This window comes from Halyomorpha halys, unplaced genomic scaffold, assembly GCF_000696795.3.
Source record: "Halyomorpha halys isolate HHAL.00 unplaced genomic scaffold, Hhal_1.1 Scaffold547.1, whole genome shotgun sequence".
Classification (NCBI taxonomy): domain Eukaryota; kingdom Metazoa; phylum Arthropoda; class Insecta; order Hemiptera; family Pentatomidae; genus Halyomorpha; species Halyomorpha halys.
Window position 1 is genome coordinate 171,792 of NW_027111872.1, and position 23,906 is coordinate 195,697.

Consider the following 23,906-nt stretch of genomic DNA (forward strand, 5'->3'; position numbering starts at 1 on the left):
TTGCAAAATATTAATGCCTGGCATATTCTCAGGTTATAACTTTGTATGTCCTTTTTTTTTACTCAAGTGCCTGTGGCAGAATAGTGGTTTTTGGCAGAACCAACTATTTCATCCAATACATAATATTTATTTAACTTGATTAATATCAGGAGGTTTCAACATTTGATAGCGAACTGATAGTATAATATAAAACACTAAACACTCTAATCCGAAATCCTGCATTAATTAATGATAAAGTTACAATAATAATTAGGCAAGGTTAACGCGATAACTATTGGTAACTTGGCCCTCAGCTATTGTTTCCTAGTTTGTAAAGATTATGTTTGATATTTATATAGAATAGCAACATTTTATTTTATAATAAAAGTAAGCCATAAGTTCTCTACTGTTTTATGAGTTCCCTAATTTGCATAAACATTCCAACCGCCGCTTCTCTATATGAAAACGCTTCCAATGCTTTGCGTTTTCAAGACACCTGTGTTTTTTCACTAGGAAACGGCATAGTTAACGTTTGATATTTTATGGCAGTGGATTAACATCAAGACAATTTGAATAGGACAAGTCACTGGACAGAAAACTCCCATAAAAATAATCCCATAATTTTCTATCCAACTACCAAAATCTTGGAACATCTTTGACTAAATGCATTCCTCGATAAATCATATTTTTGATAACTCCATCGTAACTTTTCCACCTTCGTACTATTCGTATCTACACCACAATTACCAATCGAAACTCGTAGCTGTCTAGTTACCTCCTTGATATTGCCCATCTTTAACTATTATTGTATAGTACATAGGGATCTCGAGGCAAAACTAAAACATATAATAATTACTTTGTAAGATTCTTCTTCTGGTTCTCCAGCGACACTGTCTCCCGATTTTATGAAGAGGTGACTTTCCCCTACCATCGTAAATAATTCCTGGCATCGTTCTTCTACCAAGATATCCAATCATACCGTCTATCATACATTTCCGATCTTCTTAAATTCAAATACTTCATTCATCCTTGCAATATCCCCTCTTGATCTTCCAATTGGCCACCGACCGCAGATTTAGACAGATCTTCCTTATCAGATCCTCTTACTAATGGAATATCATTCCTACTTCCCTGCGTCGATCCAGTACCATTTCATCTTCAAATCTCTCTTATTCCATTATTTTCTTTCAACCCATTGATTTGAAATTTACTTTCTGGTTATTAGAATAAAATTTGTAAATAAACAGACGATTTTGCTCTTTTATATCCATAATTTTTTCTTCAAAATGAAGATATCTAATATTCATTTGAAATTTCTAAATCTGTATATAAATATTATTCACTCCTTTAGTTAAATATCATTATTTTATTAATTTATTTTTTTACTATAAGGGGCTAAAGCCCAATTTCCATTTTCTGTTGAATTGATCTAAAAAGATTCATACCAGAATAAATAAAGAATATTATTATTTTTAAAAATACAAGCACAGAAAGATAAAAGAACTAATAGTTACAGCAAAGCGAATACACCCCTTAAATTACAAATATTAGAAAAATGGCAGGCCAAGTGGGATGAAAGCTCTCCGAGTAAATTAAAAGATATAAAACGATCAGTAAAACCATGGTCAACATCCTACAGCAACAGCCGTAGGGAGGAAGTTGCTCTAACCCGCTTGAGAATAGGTCATACTCACCTCACGCACTCTCACCTGATCGGAAAACTGCCACCTCCAACGTAAAATATTGTCAGTCCATTCTTACGATTCGACATATTTTTGCAGAATGTACTCACTATTTGCCAATAATAAACAGGATAGGACTTACCCCAAATTTATCAGAAGCTCTCACAGATGAGGAAGCTAAAATTACATTAGTGTTTGAATTTTTAAAAGCACATCGCATTCTTTATAAATAAATATTATATATTATAAAACTCCTCTTTGATTTTTATTTTTTTTTTTATTTTTATTTTTTTTACTTTTATCATGCCATAGGCGTTGATGACCAGAGGGTTTTACGCCTTTAAGGAACAACAACAACTAATAGTTACAATTATGACATAAATCAAGTCTTAGCTCAAAATTATTAAGTCCCAATGTTTTCTCTAAAAAAAATATTGGTATACAATCATTGAAACAGAATAAAAACACTTTTTATTTATTGAAATATTCAATACTTACACGCTCATGGTTCTGTCAGCTTTTTACTGGATCACCTGAAAATATAATTTTCAATTAATTTCCAAAATCTTAAATAATGATAAATGGGTAAAAACAAATATAATGATATTAAATGATTTATTTTACATATCCACGAAGATTATGACCACCGAATTAAAAGAGAGAGAAATGCTTTATTTGGCCATGCTGCCCAAATACATTGGCGCTATAACACACAGCGTATCAATCAATCCATAATTGGACATACATAAACATTTTTTAAACAATAATTATCAATAACCTAAATACAATATACTTCAAATACATTTTTTTTTTTTAAACTAAATTTTTTCCCCTATATAGATATATTTATTTTCCTTCTTCTCGCATAAAGTTTTACCAATTCGTCCAACACAATATTCTCCCGTTTCATTCTTTCATACCTCTCCACTCCAGTGATCCGCAACAACTGTTAACAACAAACAACTGAATTAAGCAAATTAACAGAAATGACCAATAGATAGGAGCAGAGGAGAAAATCTATACAAGTGTACTCTTAAACGATAGTGTGAACGTTCCAATGGAAACTCATTTTATATCTATCTGTACATAACAAAACACGTGTCTGTAACATCTCACTGGAGTACTGATCTCAGTATCTCAAGAACGACAAAGCCCATGAAGCTAAAATTATTAAAAGTGTTTTTCTAATAAATTGTTGTCAATTTTAAAAATATATGTATTCCTAATACACAGATGGAGTGATCAAAGCCGTCCTGAGGACTGGAAATTAATCTATATATTCGAGCAATGCCTGGAGCAGTGATTTTTTCTTTATGCGTAATTCATAAAAACTAGCCTATTAAAATAATTGCTTAATTATGCGAGCCTCATCAAGGTTAATTGTCGTATTTTTCCCGAAAATAATAGACATGATAGAATAACATGAATAACAGAACTATATCAAAGGTCATCACAGGATGGTGAGGAGTATTTTAAATGCGTTTAATAACCGCTATATCACGGTTTAGGATTTTATCGGTATGTATAACAAAGTTATACTTACGTATGCATATATATTAATAACTGTTTCCTCGACTGTTGTAGGTATATATAATTTTTTTTTTATGGGTCGTGATTATCAGTTAATAATACAACTCTTTTTAGGCGATATTTCGCAACTTAATTTTTTGCATAGACGAGCCAATCGTTGTTACAGTATATACTAAATTGTGATCCAACTAATATCATGCCAGTTCTGGCACAAATCTGGAGTTAGTTGGATCACAATGTAGAATATACTGTAACAGACAATAGACATGGCTGTGCAAACAAAGTTGCGAAACGTCACCTAAATAGAGTTTTATTATTGACAGATCCTTGAGACCCACAATATATATATATATATTAAAAGATTATTTGGGTGACGTTCCGAGAATTAATTGTTCTCAATATTTGAGTCCTACATCGAAAAATACATTAAAAGAAAAAATATTTAATTAATCATTCAATAACTTTTTTGTTTTATCCTCTTGGAGAGGATCTAGGAGGGTGAATTCCGGATAGCGAATTTGTTGATCGGCTGAATTAAAAAATTGTGAAATGGTGAAATTAGAGGAGCAGAAATGAGAAAGAAAAGTAAGAATGAATTGAAACATTTGTATTTGTTGTACAGACCGAAATTGATTGTAAAAGGAAACTGTTGGGGGAAAAAATTGTTTATTATATCTTATTATTGTATCTCTTTTTTTCTGATTATACCATGTATGTGTAATTTATATATGTCCGATTACGGATTGATAAGTATGCTGTGTGAGATACCAACCTGATGTATTTAGGCAGCATAGATAAATAAAGTATTTCTCTCTCTCTAATAAAGTTGAGATAATTAACCAGACTAATAAGCTACGTATTATATAATTTATGAAAAAAAAAATTAGTAACAAAGGAGATTGATAATTCAGAAGAGAACTATAATAGTTATCTTCATTAGTGGTACATAAATTTTTACAATATGAAATATTGTCATTTTAAATGTTAACCGTAGAATGGGGACATTCAAGGCTCTTTCATCAAGCCTGTTTGCGCAGCTGACATCCTGACAAATCCCAGCACTGTATTCCTGACCTACGCCTATCAGATGCGAGTTTGTGGAGGTTAAATGGGGTTTATTCTTAGATGTATGGTTTTAAAAACCATCCTCGGAGGAGCTCTTCAATGCTATTGGTGTCCAAGAATATTTTCACAAAAACTTATAAATCTTATTACACATATCTAAACCTAAAACATAAGTGAAGAAATAAAATAGATCAGGAGTAATTTGTGGATATGGAATTTAATAATTTCCCTACGCCTAACCACATAAAGTTGAAGTTTTAGTTTCAAAACATTAATAAAATAATAATCATTAGATATTTTTAAAAAAATACGATTCATACCGAACAAGTAGTAGTGGAAAAAAATGAATGCCTACTCAACTTTTGAAAGTGCACATAGCATGATATGGGATAAGTACTAGACAGTAGCTTCACTACAGCTTCATCTACTGTCAAACTTATAACGGGAAACATAATCGAACAATACTATCATGACAGTAAATACTGTCATATGACGCCCACTGTCACAGTTTACACCATGATAATGAAGCAGCAGTTGCTACAATGGTTCAAAGTATCTCGGAGTAATATAGTTTTTCTCCAGTATTCTTTAATTTTTGACGTTATTTCAGAAATGTATGTATTTAAGTAATAATTAATGCACATTTTGTATATAATCAGTGCTTTTTTCTTATATATATATATTCTCTTCTAACCATTGAGTATTTTTATTTTAATAATTTATTTATTGTTATTTATAACTGTATACAAATATATACAAGTAAATTTGCTGTAGTTGACATAGTGACATGATACAAACATTTGGAGAATCTACCCACTGATTGAACTCCAATAACATTTCTAGAGGAGAAGATCTCGAGGCCATCTTCTTTTCAGACGCCTTGGAGGATTAGTAGGGAATGAAGGAGAAGCCAGGTCAGAAAAAAGTGGATTTGGGTGGTTGAGAAGTTTATCGTGGAAGTAACGGTATCTGGTTCTGGCCAAATCGGCAACATATGGGACATTGAGGTCATGATGGATGAATTGATTTGTGACAAAGTAAGGAGCATTAAGGATTTTACGAAGGATTTTGGAATTTAAGGATTGGATTCGGGAGGAATTTGATGGTTTAGTGGTGCCCCAAAGCTCAACTCCGTATGTCCAGATAGGCCTTATAATAGTCATGTAGATCAGTCTTTTGTAACGGATTGGCAATTTAGACCGTTTGTCTAGTAAATGTTGTAATAGTCGGAATCGACGAGCAGTTTCTTGTCTTTTAAGTCTTGTATGAGGATTCCATGTCAATCGTCTGTCCAGATGTAGTTCTAAGCAACGGATTTGTTCGACAGAAATAGGAGGAGTATTATTAAAATTGTTAGAGTGAAGTTTTTTTTTCTTGGGACCGCCATACAAAGTTGACCCCCCAGCCGTTCGGATTAGAACCGGCTGCAGATACGAGGACTGTAACTCACTTGCCCACAAACTGTCCAGGTAGTTGGATCAGAACATTGAGGGTTCTTTTCTTCCTCACTCCGTCAATATTTATTTCGCGGATACCACGAGTAAAAGCACCGTCTCCTCCTTTCCATCCCCCCTCCCAAAAAATCAAAAACATTTATCTTGATTGATGAAGGGTGTTTGTTTTATCGTTTTTTCAGAGTAGTGTTCATTGCAAAAGTTGTGAGAATTATGATGAAGCATCAATACTTTTGAAGATACAAAAACTTGATGTTCTCGAGTCGGGTTTGATGCTAAAAAACAGTCGCTCTACCTTTAAAACAATCATTTTATCATATAATAAAAAATGTTTTTTGTAAATGTAAATTGTAATTGTGAAACGAAGAAAAATTGTAGCCTTGAGTACAACTCCCCGGGTTAAGGTGTAATTTTTTTTTAGTCCTATTTATTTTAAGAATTTTTTTATTGGTGTAACAATTATTCACTTGTTATTCTCAGTGATTGCGCTTCAGATTACATAACGATAGAATTGTGATTCGAATCTCCTCTTATTCGGATTTCGTATCCTAGAATTACAGTTCAAATGCGTTCCGTTCCTCGTATTTGTTATACTGAACCCCAAAACGGATAAGATGAATCAAACAAATTCCCGCAAAGCCCGCATTCTAAAATATCCAGGCGAGGCGATAAAGGCGCACATGCGCCCTGGCCCACATCAATCAGCTCTGGCCCCAGTAGCACACCAAACTCGGTTGTCTACGCTCGTCTCTGTCGCATCTTCTTCTGTTTGGCAAAGACACGTAGCAACGTGCGATCGCAAGTACTGTGACGTGTAGCGACGCTGCGAGCCCCCTTATCAGTAGCTGAGATAAGGTGACCTTGTTGGAACATAAAGCGAGTCCTTTATTGTGAGTAGAATCCGTAGTAACTTTGTTTTATTGAAATATTTCCTAATTTATATTTTTAAAAGTGCAAATACATTAATATAAAAAGTTAATTCCATTTAATTTTTTTTTTCATTTATGCTAGGGATGTATCAAACAAAATAACTAGGTTTATTCACTTTTGAACAACAAGATTTTTTATTTGATTTTCTATTTTTAAAAACAATGCAAATTTTAAAAGAATATTTCACCACACTGTGTTAACTTATTTATACAATTAATTATATGTAAGCCAGCTGATAAGTATCTGACACGAAACTTTATCAATTTAAAGTGCATAAAACAATTACGAAATGTGCGAAATTCGGTTATAAACTTAAACGCTTTCATTCATAACTCCTGAGTAGAAAATTGGGCGCATAACGCGATGTCATGGATGATAAAATCAATTAGCATTTGAGAGCATTGTTAGCGTGGAGGCCCGACGTCTCTCAAAATGTTTAAATGCTTTATATTTAAAATTAATAATATAACTATTTATTTGTATTTTATTATCATTATCTATTCAATAAAATCTTACTTATTCGTCCTAGTTGAGTCCGAGACATGGCTAGTTAAGGCGGTGGAGTAATTTAATTCGGAGTGTATAAAAGAAACTCCTGTATTAGTTTAATATAAATCATGTATTAATTAACTCAAAAATTAGTTGCACTCTAAAGTGCAATATAAAACAATATGATAGGTAATGTGAGTATAATATAAGCTGAAGTAAAATTTATTAAACCAATTCAATATAATATAAAATAAAAAATATTTGTTTAGATACATAATTTTATTTAAGTGCATAGAAAATTTTGTAGTTTTTAACAATAGTTATAAGATCGATTATTTGGTTTTGTTTTACCCAATTAGTGTTTTCTTAGCATTTCATTTCTTTATTTTATTTTTACATCCGGTTAAGTGAGGTTTTACTGCATTTGAAATGAAATTTCAAAACAAAAACATTTTATTATTCTGGGACTAGGTCCGTTCAGAACAATTACAAAGGCAATTTTAATTTAATAATAACATTTATTGGCCATAAAACAATGTGGCCACATTTAATTATAGAGAAAAAAATAGTTTAATTAAAAAACTAACTGACCAAGTAAAAACAAAACAAAAAGTTAATTACAAAATATCTGTACTATTATAATAATGGGTCAGATTGGTGAAGCAAAAGGTAGTGAAATATAAGGGATTTAAACGAGGAAAGGGTTGGTACATGACGTATGTTGGAAGGAATGGAGTTCCAGAGATAAAATTTGAGGTGTTATTTCCTATCAACCACTATAAAATTTCATTCACAAACTCATACACTCGATAAGTTTTTTTATCAAAAGTCAGTATATCTACTTTTGGAAAATTTATATGAGAGAATCACATATAAATAAAGTTTTATTAGAATTATTGATCTATAACTTATATCTAACAAAAGAAAATTTAAATTTTAAAATAATGATTAACTTTTAACTGTAAAATTTTTGCTTTTGAGAAATGAGAAGTATTAACTTTTGATAAAATAAACTCCTTATTTATACAACATTATACAAAGATTTATAAATTATAAATATTTAATTTTTATATAGGAAAAATTAAATATTCTTACAAAATTAAGAATCAGTTGGATTAATAATTTCATACATATTAATTATGGGTATTAGAAGACTTACAGAATAAAATATATTACTAATAATATAATGCATCGATACTTATAACTACTATCATACTTTTAACCACACAATGGTATCAGACCTCACAAGTATCACGTTCCGATACTTGGACCTCACACCGCAGTTCTGAATTCTTTAGCCTCTACAGAACAGAAATCAATACGCTTTGAAGAAGCTTGTTCGTCTTTCTTCTTTTATTATATTTCAGTATCCTATAAACGGATAACATTTAAACAAATTTAGACTGTACAAAAATCTAAAATTTAAACGAAGTTTGATCAGATTTATTCATTAAATGTATAATTTAAACAATTTTTTTAAACAGAAATTTCGTTCAGCAACATCATTAAAACTCGTAAAGAAGTTAGTACAGTCAAATAAAATATTAGTTGAGTAGAATGATATAATATAATATAATATATAAATATAATCTTCATATATTATTATTTGAGGAAGTAAAGCACTGTGCTATTAACTCCCAGACCCGCGTCCGAATCCGGCTGTGGTAGATAATTATTTATTCTGTTACTTTAGTCGTTAGAGAGCCCTCCTGGTGCCCACCCAGCCCCTAAAAAGTGTTTACTCTTAATTGAGAGGGAGGAACATGGAGGTTGAACATGATTATGAACAAATCCCTTTCTTACACAACAGTTTATCAAAAACTTTCTAACAAAGTACTGAACCCCTAACCCTTTTCGGGATGTAGCGGTACTAGCGAGTTTTTTATTTTATTTGAAATCATGAAAATTGAGCCTCATAAATATTTACAGAGAAAGTTCATTTTTACTAAAATGGTGGTTTATTATACTGATATTGAAAAATATAAATATATCAGGTTGTCGATCATTGAATAATACGGGACACTTTAAAGTGTATGTCGGACTCAATGATTTTCTATTTCATATTTTTTGATAAGGACTTTAGTTTGACCGATCGAAGGACGTAAAAATTTATCATAATTTCAACCATTAATAATAAGTGGATAGGATAATAACAAATCTCGGCTAGTAAAAGAGCTTACGTAATATAAAGTAACCTTTTCCACCGTAAGTGCCAATCTAAAAAATTGTTTATCCACTCATCGATAACCCAACAACCTATCCGACTAGGATGAGGGCATACTTCTATCCTTCAGCTAAAGCTAAAGTGAAGCCAAAAAGTGGGTGGGAGGGTTGGCCACGCCCTAGGGACTCCGGTTAGCGGCAATACTACTTCTCCTAGCATCTTAACTCCTTCATTAAAGCCACAAATACACATTCCAATATTCACCGAACATCTGAAAAAATTCTAAAAGTTGCAATCCATGAAAATAAAGGGAAAGCGTATTATTTATATATATGAGATAATAACACTTATGCGAGGATGAAACATACCTGTAGCAAAAAAAAAATTCTTTTTATTGTTTAAAATTATTATTATTTTTTTAAAAATTAGAATAAGGTTTAACATGTTGGTCTATTTTTTTGAGTCAAAAAATAAAAATATTACCTAAATAAATATTGCTTTAAACATGTAAATAAAAACACGTTGAAAGGTAAAGTTTTATCAATACTGAAACTGTTTTGGGAAATGCTAAACTGTATTGTGAAAGACTTTCTTCCATATCTCGATAGAGATATTAACAGAACAAATCTTGTGGAAGGATCAATGATTAATGCAGAAATATTTCAATTGAATAACATATACATTATTGAATATTTTAAGAATTATTGATACTAACAAATTTTAATAATTATTCATATTAAAAAATAAATATTGTTATAGAAAATTAATTTCTTGATTTCATTTCAAAAAGTTAATCGCTAGGTAAAGATATTTTATTTTAATTATATAAGTTACAGAAAGTATTATATTATATAGTTTTCTTAAATATCAATTAAGAATAGTAAAATAAATAATGTTGTGAGTAATTTAGCTAACTCTTCCCTAGAACATCAGCAACATCAATTATTTCCTTTTATATTACGAGTAATAATCAACTGAGTTGCAAATACGCGCTGCGACGTATTTCTTTGATCCAACTGAAATAATTTCTCAGGGTCAGATTCAACGTTGAGGAAATTTCCATACAATTTTTAATCGGTTTCCACTTCACAAATACTAAGTGTAATTGACTCAACACCCTATTGGTATATATGGTATATTGGTGGAACCTAAATATATAAAGTAATATGTAAATAGGTTTATCAACCATTAGCAATGAAATGCTTTCTCATTATGAAGGAGGCTGCTTATATATCGATTCTTCTTCTCCAGGTTCACTATTAAACTGTATCAGAGCCTCTCGCTTTGTTGATGATCAGCTCATCAGTAAAGTACTCAAAGTCAAGGTTCATTCAATCAATAATGTTGTTTTGGACAATGATTTCCCCTATAGGAACTGTCTTCAGTTCAGTTAATGGTGGTGCCCATAGGGCTCTAAAGAAGTTTCACTGCTAAGTTTTTGAACGGGTTATGATTTTTTGCAATTTCATGTTTTTTTTATCGATGAACAAGAATTTGAATATAAAAAACCAAAAAGTCCATTAAAGCTTTAAAAAAAGTTTTTTTTTTGTCTCCCATTACATGAAAACTATGCATGAAAAAAAAACAGCCTGGACTAAATTAAAAAATGTACCCTACATTTTTATATTCTATATTTTTCGCTGAGGGCATAGGAGAATCCTTTCTTAATCCTTTGGGTTCCCAATGGGGAACAGAAAGGGATATTTAAATCAGTTGAAGGGTTACGCCCCAACTATAATTGATCGACTTTTCTATGGCGGTCCTAAGAAATGAAAACTTGATCCCCCACCATGGTTAGAATAGGTCCGTTACATCTAGGTAACCGCTCCCTCCCCTCCCCCCTAGAAATAACCAGGAAAGAGGTAACTAAAAAGAATAAACAATTTTTCGTTCTTGCTTATAACTTGAAAAATATGAATTATTCTAATAGTTTTAAATAGTAAATTAAAAAAAGAAAAGTATATGTTAAATTTTTAATCCAATATTTTTTTTTTAAGTTATCTACCCCGTCCCCTACGAAGTGAGTGCGATTCGAAATTATGAGACGGAATGCAATTTAACCACCAAAAAGAGGTCTCGGCAGAAAAATTGGGATTACAAAGTTTAAAATTGTTATGAGTATCCCAAAATTATTATAAAGAAATTTTCAGAACTTTTCCAAGATTTCTAGATCTCGTTCTGACCATTTGACTTGACTACAGACAATGTCGAGTCGAACTCACCTAAAAATGGAGGTGGATATGGAATGAATACAAATGTTTGAGATTAATTAAGAAATTACCAACTTTGTTTTGTAATAATATTACTACTACATAACTACTAATTTAAAAACTTTAATAATAAATAAAACTAAACTTTAATAATACATTTTTTTAAAATTCATTACATCGAATATGGCCAGATAAAATCTTTCGGTCGGTACCAAAAAACACATACAAATGATAGACATAAGTGAAATTTATTAATTACAATATTGATAATTAGGGCGTTGTGGACGCTACTACAATTTATAAGCTAGAACAGTACAATATGAATTGATCTTTAGTCATAAAACGAATAATTAAATTAACAATTACTAAAATTAAAATAAACTAAAAAATAACAATAAAAATAACAGACATAGGACATTGAAGTGAATAATATTATAGCAAATTTACAATTATTTAATTAATATAATAATGAGAATAAAACAAGATTATAAAGAATATAATAAAAATTAATAAGTTAATAAAAAAATACACATTTAATTAAAGTTAAGTAATCAGTATTGACCGTATATACCCAGACCGATCTTTGTGAATAAAAATTAATAAATTCATTTCGTGATTAATTATTTATCCTGTGATTAATAAATGTATACTAACATCCGGTCGAGGAAACAGTTCTGTCATTGTTAGAAAGGATAATGCAATTGCCTCGATTGGATAATTGGAACTGTATCCATTTTCCCACGCCTTCTCTGGCCAAAGATTCTTCCCTTTAATTAGCCCAATTGCAAGCGACTACCAAAATAGTTCCTAAATAGGCAATTATGAAATTAATTTTGATTGATAATCTTAATTTCAATATGCCAACGAGGTAGGTTTTTATTTTCGAACTATTAAATTTTCAATTACATATTCAGGACAGGTATATATATGCCCGGTACGTTATAGCAACTTAAACTTTAGAATTTAAGTTTTTGACTACAAAGTGCCACTTCATTTATAAACAGCTGTAATGATTTTCATTAAACCCGATTAATCAATGTAATTGTGAACTTGTACTATCCACAAGTCTATCGGAGCACGATCTTGGATAAGTGTTCTCTGATTGCGTTGAGAGTCTTGTCCAAAGATTGATTACTTTTGTTATTAGGGGTATTCATGCTACGGTGTTAAATGTAAAATGTTTTACCATGTTAAATGTTATAATTATAGCATTGTGACCAGCCCTATTTAATGTCATGGTAAATGCATAAGACCTCCTAGCGGATTTTCAGAGCAACTTGTTTTCCACCTTTCCTTCCAAAACTACATGTTCTTGTAACTTCTATGTTTTGATTATAGTAATTTATTACAACATGGCTAAAATAAGTGAAAAGCAGAAGTGCAAAAGTTTGGCTACTGATTGTCTTTTTTAAAAAGTCTAAAACACAAGACAAAAGAAAACAAAACGCAAACTACGAGTAAGTAACCTAACAAATAAAACGGTGACAAGCTCAGCTGGTCTGTTGAGTGACGTCATTCTCCATTTAGCAGGCCCAGTAAGAGACTCTCAACCATGTTATATGTCGTATAGTTTTAACATGGTAAAAGAAGGTAAAATTCTCCATTTAACAAAACTTTTTCCATTTAACACACTTTAACATGTTAAACTAAAGATCATGAATCACCCCTATTGTCATTGTACTCGGAGGACGTCGTCCAGTCTCCAATCTAACTATTTAATTCAGGACACTTTTAGGGCAAAGAAAGAGATTTTTCAATGTATAAATGTACAATTGAGGTTTCTTTAATACTAGATAGGTCTTATCTTCATTTTAGTTGTCTATCAGGGCTTTAATGCCGAGTTTTCAAAAAATGCCGACTTTTCCTCTAAAGTACCTGCAATTATGCATATTTGAAATAAGTAACCAGTCGTCATTGCTAGCAATAGTAAGCCATGAATAAATACAAAATAATAAAGAGTTTGATATATAATTAAAAAAGAAACAGGAAAAATACAGACAGAAGTTCAAAATAGAAGAACCTGTGATCTGTGATCTCTTCCGATCGTATTCATATTTAAATAGTTTCGTTATTTTCTGTTAAACTGTTAATCAAGGAAGGAACAAAGTTTTTATTCGTTATTATTGTTGAAATATTTAATAAACAATTTTATTCGTAATTTTTTACCTCGAGAAACCCTAATATTTTATTAGTACTTGAAAGTTGTGTGATTTATAATGCACCCGATTTTTGACAGTCTAAAAGTCTGCAAAACACCTAAGCATGCAAAATGTGTTTTTTGGCCGTTACCTTAATTTTTTTTTTAAATTAAGAAAATTTTTTATTTTTAAGAAAAAGATTGTGGTGGTCTAAATTAGTAGAAAATTTGATGCTGAAACAATAATTGTAATTGACTTTAAAAATTGGAATAAATAGCAATATATTGGCCGAAAAACTGAAACTACAAAAAATATTTTAGTCATATTACCAATAAAAAAATAAAAAATGTTATGCTGATGTGAGAAGTGCTTTATTTTAAATCTATATTATGTGATCTCATTTTCTATCATGCTACCTTGGTGAAATGTTGATGGGGTATTTATTAATATTTTGGAAAGCCGAGGCTCCGTTTTTAGAACCTTCTTATTTTGTCTTAACAATTAAATTCAACTACTATCTTATAAAAGATCGATGACCTATCTCCAGAAGGGAGAGGAATGCAGTGGACGTCCGGATGTCCTGCCCTCTATTATGCAAATGACTGCACCATTCTCCTCCGACAGACCCCAGCACATAGCTAGTAAGTACTGGATCAATGGTTCACCTTCCGAGATGTAAACACTCCCAAGCGAACCAGTTTGATTTATATAAATAGAATTTCAATAAATAAAAAAAAACTATATCATTGGCATTGACTTGCTCAATCTGCATCCAATGAAGGGTCAGGTAGAGACTGAGTGTACCCGAGGAGGGCTTTACGATACCAAGCTCTATCTAAGGCAGATATTAAATTACAGAATGAAAGCTAGAACATTGCTTTGGGATAGTTAGCATTAATTTAATAATTATACATATTATTATTAATTATTAGACCAATTTCCCCAATAACAGATAGGAAGTAAAGCATTTTTTTTTAAACTATTTTTCTTTGATAAACCGTAAAAATTTTTATTAACTTGTTATCCTCAAATTGAAAATTTCCATTCGCGTTTTACTACTCGCATATTTAGAGAAAACTAACCTCAATGCAGTCTAAGATAAATTGCATTTTACTTTACTTAATGGGATAAAATACAGGGAAGATGAAATATTAAGTACAACTACTACCCGTAGACTACTATGTACACCGTGTTCTCTAGAGCAGCACTTCTCATAGTGGGTGCCACAAGAGTATGCCAGGGGTCCCGCAAGCGAATGCCACTTTTTAAAATATTACAAAAAAAAAATTAAAATACCGAATATACAGTGCACTCCAGAGCATTTACTTTGCACTCTTTTTTTTCTACAAACTGAAATTGTCATTAAAACTGGTATTTCCTATTTAATCATAGACAGAATTTGAACAGCATTGTACACTCTTTCCTTTATTTTTCGAGCAGAAGCAATCAAGAAATACAAGTTTGAGGCGCGTTGTTTAACAAAGAATAACAGGAGGAGAAAGAAAAATACCAGAATAACATAAAGTATGCTTTACCTCTTTTCCTCCTGGTCCTTAGAACTACTGGTGTGCCACACTCAGCTATACGAAACACTAAACTTCAGTGAAGCAATGCTATCCTATAATATCTATAATCTAGTTATAGAAGTTATTGGACAATTATTTGTTATATTATTATACCATTTTAAGCTCTGAAACCCTTTTTTGGTCCTAGCCTTAAAATGCCATAGCCATTATACTCCCTCATCCATTTGCAGACACCTAACAGATTCATCAGCTGAGACTCCTGAAGCTTTGACATAGCACTCGTTCCATATTTATCAGATAGCTCCGTTATAATATCCTCTTTTCCATCTTTACAAGGTATCCTTCCCAACTTAAGTGAACTATACATAACCTCATTGCCTATACCAGATTGCCTAACCGATGAAGCAGAATTCCCCTTATCATTCCACATTCCTTCCTTAACTTTTGAGAAAACATTTTGAAGAATCTTTCGTTTCAATTTCATGAGATCCTTTTGATTTTTATTTGACGAAATAATGATTGAGATGAATCAGGTAAATTAGGATTTTATTAAGATGTGTTTTCGCTTGATTAATGCACTTTGGAATGTTTCCAACAAGGCAAAATGACTTCTCTTGAGAGCCAATAACCTTTGTTTGTTTACAACGGAACTGTTATCAAGTCTTCTCATTTATCTATTTCGATGATCATAACACCACAAAACTATTGAAGAGGTACATAGTTTCCTTGAAAGTTTTTCTTTATCATTGATTAGTTTTAATAAAAATGTGAGTAGCAATACCGGTAACCTTTATTTCAGATACAATAAAATGGCCTATTAACGTATTTCGTTAAGAATGAAAATTTAAACTGTAGGTTTTTGAGATTCTGAATAGCTTTCAGAGTCAAGTTATCGATTGATGGTGTTGCACCAGAAGATGCAACATGGATACCATGATGAGCAAGTCAGATGTGTTTAATGGGTTATTTGAACGCATAAAGAAGACCTTGAACAAATATGTTATAAATGTGAATATCATAATAATAATTTATAATCATAATAAGATTATATTATAATTTCTATATAAATTATAAATATAATAAATGCAATTAAAATATTTAAATAAATAAATTACAAATATGATTATAAATATAGTGCAATAATTATAATATTATGATTATCATATTAAATTAAATTATAATTTTAAAATTTCTGTATGCCTGAATATTAATATAATGAATATTATATATTATTTAGTTTTCAAAGTTTCAATAATTTTTTTTACTCAAAAAGATATTTACAAATATATAATGAACGTAACGATAACAAATTTTTGTTGCTTGGATCAAAATGACTCATCGTGGAGAATTCAAATCCTTAATCGAATAATAGTCGGAATTACGTTTTATATTACAATTGTTTTATTATAAATTTTTATTTTATTAGGTACATTAAACTATAACTTAAAAAATAGTATAGTTTATGATTCAATAATAATATGGTTAAAAAAACAGGACGTTGTATATTACAATTGTTTATTAGATTTTTAATAAATATTTTTCATTAGGGATATTAAACTATAACATGAAAAATAGTATAGTTTATGAATCATTGCTAATAAATAATTAATAAAATGAAATAAATAATAACAATAATGAAGGCCTAACGAAACTAAACGAAGGTTCGATGCCTATACCACCAATCACTCAAGATGAATGTATACATCTTCCAGTGATACCCCTCCAAACTCAATTCTACTAAATCTTCCCATCTACGTTTCGGTCTACTTCTAAAATGAATTAAATATCAGACTATTTTGAACTGCTTCTTAGCAACCAAACGACCAACTCAGATTTTTACTACCAACAATTAATAAACATTGTAGAGTACCATAGTAACGGTCCTAGTATCTATTTATTTGTAATAGTCACTATAATTGTTAGATATTATAATTAAATAGGATTTTATACACTTGTATGTTCATACCAAATATTTATATTTATTTAGTATTCTTTCTCTCATTAACATTGAGATTACTTTGAATAGCATAATTTAATAATAGTAAAAAAATACCATCATATTCTGCCATGATTTTCATCTAAACGAAAATATTTTGGAAAGGTACCAAATTAAAAAAAAAATCAAATGGTTGAAATCATGTTCAGTTGAAAGTTTTATCAAGTAACGAATTAATTTATTTAATTTTATAATATAATCACAAAAATATATTTGCAAAGCTGTTAACACCAAAGGTCCCTGGATGTGAGAAATTTATCTACAGTGTAAGGAGAACTCTGAGGCTCCCACGCACCAAGTAGAAGGGATTCACCTGCTATTTCTGGAAATATCAGATATATAAAATATCCTATTCCAGTGACGTGACCTTTTGAGATCTGGCGATAAATATAACTTCATATTTATAACAACAAACAAGTCCTCAGATTTTCTATATATTTCAGTCTGTTTTTATAAGTATATTTTGATCTTTGAACTTTGAATCGGAAGACCCATAGAATAAATAAGTTCCAGAAGAATTCTTCAAATGTTTTTTCCTAATTTTTAGTTATTAAGAAAGTATCTCATTCTCATCACACAGAAAAATATGATAAATCATGGAATCCATTAAATATATCTAACTACTATTATTTTAATTGTTAACAAAAAAAATGTCCTGTTAGAGAGAGAAAAGAAGGCTACGAGATATGTTTCAATTTATTTTATTTTTAAAAATCATACTGGTAAACCGTGAGATCTATTTAATTTATTAGACTTTCATTTTCTTAAGATGAGGTGAGATCGTGCCATGAGGGGCGAGAATAGGCCAAGGCGGTATTCAGTACTCCCTGGTGGATTATTATGTAAGCAATTAGTTTTACCGTTTCCCATGTTTATATGTCCAAGTAGGTAGCTGTAGTCTACAAAATGTTGATAAATTACGAAATATTAGTAAATTAGAAAAAAAATTCAAATGATGTTTTTGAAATTACTTTTTTTTAAATAAATAAATTACCATTAAAAATCACACTCATTTAGATCCTACTCTTTTCATTTCTGGGTGGGAGAGGAAGCTCCAAATACTTTAATACTAACTAATTAACAATTTAAGTAACAAACCAAAATAGAACTACTCTATAAAACATTAAAATTTTTAGAATCCAGTCCAGTCCAATAAAGTCCAGTTAAATAGGCAAATTTTCATTTTTACTTTCACTTTTTTTTCTTACCTTCTATTATTTATTTTTTAATTACTAATGAAATACATACAAGCAATAAATAATTTATAATATATGCACATATACATATATAAAATGACCTTCATTTTCCACATGGCACTACAAGGGAGCAAACTAGGTATGCTGAAGACGAGGCCAGAAGCTGCTGGCCGGACGTTCAAGAACGGGGAGGGACCGCTCCACCGGGAAAAAAGAAAAAATTGTTTGCCCTTTTTTACTTTCACTATGGGATATGTATGGGAAGTATTGCGATAGTGCAAAATTGCGAATCCAATTTTTCAATGGAAATCCAAAATCGAGTTCCTACAGTTCAAATTACCAAATCTAAAATTTTTTTTCTGTGTGTAGGTATGTGAACAGCCCAACTTGGAAACGAAAAGTTTTCGCTTACCGGAAGTTTATTTTCATTGATATATACTTTTTTCGCCATTTTCTCCCAGACGGCTTCCATGTTCTCTAACGATTTCAATTAAACTCCTCATATCAATGTACAATAAGGTGGTTTTTATTATCAACCAAATCTTATCCTCATTGAAAGGGCTTAAATGCTGAATTTAAAAAAAAAATCCTCGTGTAAATTACTCTTAATTCTAACTATTTAAAATTATTAACCATTAACCATATTGTAAGATGTAAGAAACAATGAATACACATAAAATATAAAAGAATTTGATACATAACTAAAGGAAAAAATTAATGTTTTCGAGTTCCCATAGTCAGATAGTTTGACAATTGTCATTGTCATCAACCATGGAAACACAAAAATAGTGTTAGTCGTGTTTTCTTAAACTATAAGTGGAATACAGTAGGTAGGAGGAATTTGAAGCTAGCAAGGATTAATTTAAACTCAAGTAGGATGGTAAGTGACAGTTGTGTGATACGCGCACTAAACCAGTGCATTTATTTTTAAATATTATTATTTAAGCCTTATTAAGTCTCAACACTCTTTATTATATCAACAGTCCAACGTTTCGGCATATTCGCCATCCTCAAGGGCAATCTGAAATATAGACTTTACACCTCACATCCAAATTTAAAAATGTTTTATAGGCTATTCTGCCTAGGTCAATAATTACAAGTAAAATTACCTTTATCACATATTTTATCACAATTTCATTAATTTTATGATTATGATAGTTGTAAGTTAATCTAAAATTAAAAGTTTTAAAAATTAATGAAATTGTGCCAAAAAGGATAATTTGACTTGTAATTAATGGCCTGGGCAGAATAGTCTACAAAACATTTTTAAATTTGAATGTGAAGTATAAATTTATACTTAAGATTGCCCATGAGGATGGCCAAATTGGCCGAAACGTTGGACCGTTATATAATAAAGAGTGTTAAGACTTAACAAAGATACCATTCGATTTATTTAAAAAATATCCTTTTTCATCCGATAGTGACTGTCTTGGATCTCGAGATGATTTACAACCGACGATATGTCGAGACAATGCAAATGATCTTCGGATAATTAACAACAGACTGGACACTTTGTTAATTACTAGCACATTTTAATTCTTTAAGATTTTTATATATCTAACACACATATATTTATAATGAATAATTTTATTCCGGAGTTTAAAATATTATAACTGAAATAAAGGCACCTGTACGGCAGATATCACTGTGTTTATCCGATTAAAATAAATTAGATGAAGATTGTAAGGAATTCTATGTAACTGACCCGCATACATCTCTTAACCTCTATTAAAGTTAGGGATACACGTTTGGATAAAAAGGATTTGAAATATCTTATCTCTAAAAACACATTTTGACAAATGTAATACAATCAGATTTAAGATAAAAATTTGACTACTCAGTAATTATTAAATAAATCTTCACTTTTATTCATTTAATCAAATATAATTTTGCAGATAAAATCACTTAAATAGAAACCTATCACTTTAATTCAACTCAACAACAGAATCGATATTTGATGGTGAAGGCGTTGAATGAAAAGGTACTCGACGTCATATTGATTTTTAATTATAACATGAATTTTTTAAAACACCAAATACAGTGTCTCTTTATCTTTACCTTTTAAATGTATCATCTTGATAATGTTTAATTTCATGTGATTTTTCTATCAGGGATAAAATGACAAACAAACGACTTACGCCAGTAATTCAATCACAAATATGTTTGTTCCGTTATTATTTTGTCCATGTTAGAATTTTTTTACTTGAGATTTGTTAATCAATACCTTTAAGTTGCTATATAAAAAAATTCCGTGTAATTTATTTACTGCAGGGGATGTATAACCGCAAATTTTGATTTATCCTTAGTTATACGTTTATCGTTGCCCACGCTCAGCGGAGAAGGGGGTGAGTTAAAGGAAAATAAATATAATCGCAAAAGGAAAAAAAGATAAAACAATGAAGAATAAATTACTTCTTAGGCGCCACGTTATGCCCACAATATAACTAAAATATACCCTATATATAAACAATTGTTGAATTATGACCACTGGCGAATACCTTTACAAGTAGATAACAGAAAACTTAGGGGTGTTCCATGAACAACAAAAAAAATATAAGTAAATTAAGAAGTTGAAAGCAGAGAAAGAACAGCACAACTATATGTACAAAAGTATAATAATAAGAAAAAAATATATATACAGAGAATGAAAAAGAAAAAAAAAATAATTCTTATCAATTAATAAAACAATTAAAACTTAGAGGTTGACTTAACCTTAACCTTAATAACTATATTTACATTATTATCCAAAAGAGTATAAAAGTGAATATAAAATAAAACAAAATAAAATTTAGTTCAAACCCCACGTAGTCCTCCACTTCTATTGTTAATGATCGTCTATTGAAGTAAACACCATAATTTTGAAAAACAAAACATATATGACAACATTTCTCACATGGTGATATACCGGTTCAAACCATAAAGACAGAGGACCTTTAAACTATTACCGCTTCACATTGAACAATCGCAACGTGTTCCAAAATGAAACTGTCACCTTCACAAAAACAAAACCCACTCGTCTCAAACATATCGCCAGTGTTTTTTATTTCACCATGACAACCGTAACAGATGGCATAACCGTACTCTCCTTCAAAGCCAAAGTGAAGCCAAAAAGGCCACACCTGCGATGCCGCTTTTTACGTTAAAAGGAATGTCCGCCATTTTAATCTAAAGTGAAACAGAAGACAGGCAGTGACTTGCTCGTACACTTCCCATACTCCTATGCCACGCCTCTGATCCATTATAAAGTCCGCCTTTTTGGGTTCACTTTTCCAGGCAGCTTACCTCCCACGCTACTCCTTTCTCCAAGTTTTACGATAGTCCATTTTTAACATGGAAAGCAAAAAATTAGGAATTTTCGACACATATTATTTTTTATTTTTATATTTTTAAGCAATAAATCCTGAAAAATCCCACCAGATCACCTTTACTCTCCGTCGTAAACCTCTGCCCTCCTGTCCTACTGTATCCTTTATTAATACACCACTAACACCTGTTGAGCAGATTCGATACTTAGGACTCCATCTTGACAAGAGACTTACTTGGAATCCACACACAAGACTGAAACGACAAGAAACTGCTCGTAGATTCCGATTGCTACAACACTTACTTGACAAACGCTCTAAACTTCCCATTCATTACAAAAAATTAGTATACACTTCAATAATCAGACCAATTTGGATATATGGAATTGAGCTCTGGGGCTCCACCAAACCATCAAATTCTTCCCGCATCCAATCGTTACAATCCAAAATCCTACGTAAAATCGTTGATGCTACTTATTACGTCACAAATAAACTCATTCATAAAGACCTTAACATCCCATTCGTTGCAGATTTGACCCAAAACAGATATGCGTCTTTTTATTCCAAACTCCTTAACCATCCTAACCCATTAATTCTTAATCTTTCATCCTTAACAATCCCTGATAATCCTCCGAGGCGTCTGAAAAGAAGATGGCCACGGGACCTTCTAGTTTAAATTAATGTTTGAAGTACCACCAATGGGTGGTTCCTTCCCAAGATTTTCAAGTGTATATGAAACATACTACATATTTACCTGTTGTATTATTTTGTACAGTTGTAAATTACAATAAATAAATAATAAAAAAATATATATATATTTTTAAGCTACGATTTTTAACAATAACACAAATGTGCTAGAATTTGTTTACAAAAATTCGTTCAAGAGATTTTTCAATGCAATATGACCAGAGTTGAGTCGTCATATAACTGTACCAGAGTTTCTCTCTTTAAATGTGTAACACAGATTTAATAATATAAGAGGATATGTATGTTTTAGACTTGTAAAGAAGTATGTGAATGTTTTTCTTTTCCGTTCGGATCAAATCACCCAACACAACAAATCAATGTTTGTGATACACATGTTAAACCTAATGCAATTGGTCAAACCTTTTTCGAAACGAATTTTCAATGGCGATGAAAAGTGGATCGTCTACAACAACGTTAACCGAAGACGATAATGGCCAAGCATGAGGAACCATTGCTAACTATATCATCATGAGTTGCATCAGAAAAAGTTCAAGTTGTCACTTAGGTGTAATTACATTGTTGTTGTGTATTTCAAGCTGCTTCCAAGCAACCGAAAGACCAACTCAGATGTTGACTGCCAAAAAATAATAAAATTGGAGTAAACAATCAAAGAGAAAAGGCTAGAGTTGGCAAATGTAAAGGAATCATGTTCCACCACGACAATAGTAGTATGACCTCCTATCTAAACATTATATCATTAACAACACGTACGAAATTATTGGAGCATATTGGAATGGAAGTAATACGCACCTCCCATTATAGCCCTTGCATCATCAGATTATCATTTATTTCGAAGTTTACAGTATTTTTAAATCGCAAAAATCTCAGTAATGACGTTGACCTTATATCGCACTTGGTTGAGTTATTACTGATAAGGACCAGAAGTGCTATCAACTTGTAATCATAAAGTTACCAAGAAGATGACAAAAGGCCATGAAACAGAATGAATTCTCAAGAGGAGAAGAACGAGACATAACCATCGTTCGTTGGCAACAGCGTTGGGATGCAATGGATATCGGCAGACAGAGAATTGATACCGAATGTGGGTTTGAGGTACGGTTGCTGACAAGGTACTGTGGACCATCACGTGACATAGTTTTTTATTGAACATAGGTTCTTCAGAGCTTAACTGTTTTAACACTATATGACTTTTTTAAACTATAACCAGTTCTCTGAGGAAAGAAAAGAATCGAAGAAATCATTTGGAATGAATTTCACTCCAGAAAGTTTGGTGAGCCAAATGTTGCGCCAGGAGGATGAAATGAAGAACGATGGACGACATTGAAGAAATTTTCCAAAAATCTTTTGTAAAGGTTAAGAGTGGAAGAGGTGCTTGAACTTCAATAAAATGAATTTTTATCCACTAAAACCTAGATCTGACAAATTGTTAGCTAAACCTCAATAAAATGAATCATAATAAAACGAATTTCTCCATATAACGAATTTTTTTAAAACCTCTTGCAATTCATTACACCTAGGTTTAACTGGGCCTATATGT

General features: G+C 31.0%; 2 protein-coding genes across 6 annotated transcripts in view; one reads left to right on the plus strand and one right to left on the minus strand.

Annotated features, from left to right (window-relative positions):
* LOC106684134 (ABC transporter G family member 23) overlaps positions 1 to 23,906 on the minus strand; it is a 230,167-nt gene that overhangs the window by 43,939 nt on the left and 162,322 nt on the right. For all 4 annotated transcript variants that reach the window (XM_067049798.1, XM_014426032.3, XM_067049799.1 and 1 more), the window contains one exon: positions 2,160 to 2,194. In XM_067049798.1, coding sequence (XP_066905899.1) covers positions 2,160 to 2,167 — 8 coding nt within the window. In that variant the 5' untranslated portion in view covers positions 2,168 to 2,194. The remainder of the gene's footprint in view (positions 1 to 2,159; positions 2,195 to 23,906) is intronic.
* The window catches only part of LOC106684135 (AMP deaminase 2), a 72,389-nt gene continuing 54,907 nt past the window's right edge, over positions 6,425 to 23,906 (plus strand). For both annotated transcript variants that reach the window (XM_014426037.3, XM_014426039.3), the window contains exon 1: positions 6,425 to 6,600. The gene's annotated coding sequence lies outside the window, so the exon portion shown is untranslated. The remainder of the gene's footprint in view (positions 6,601 to 23,906) is intronic.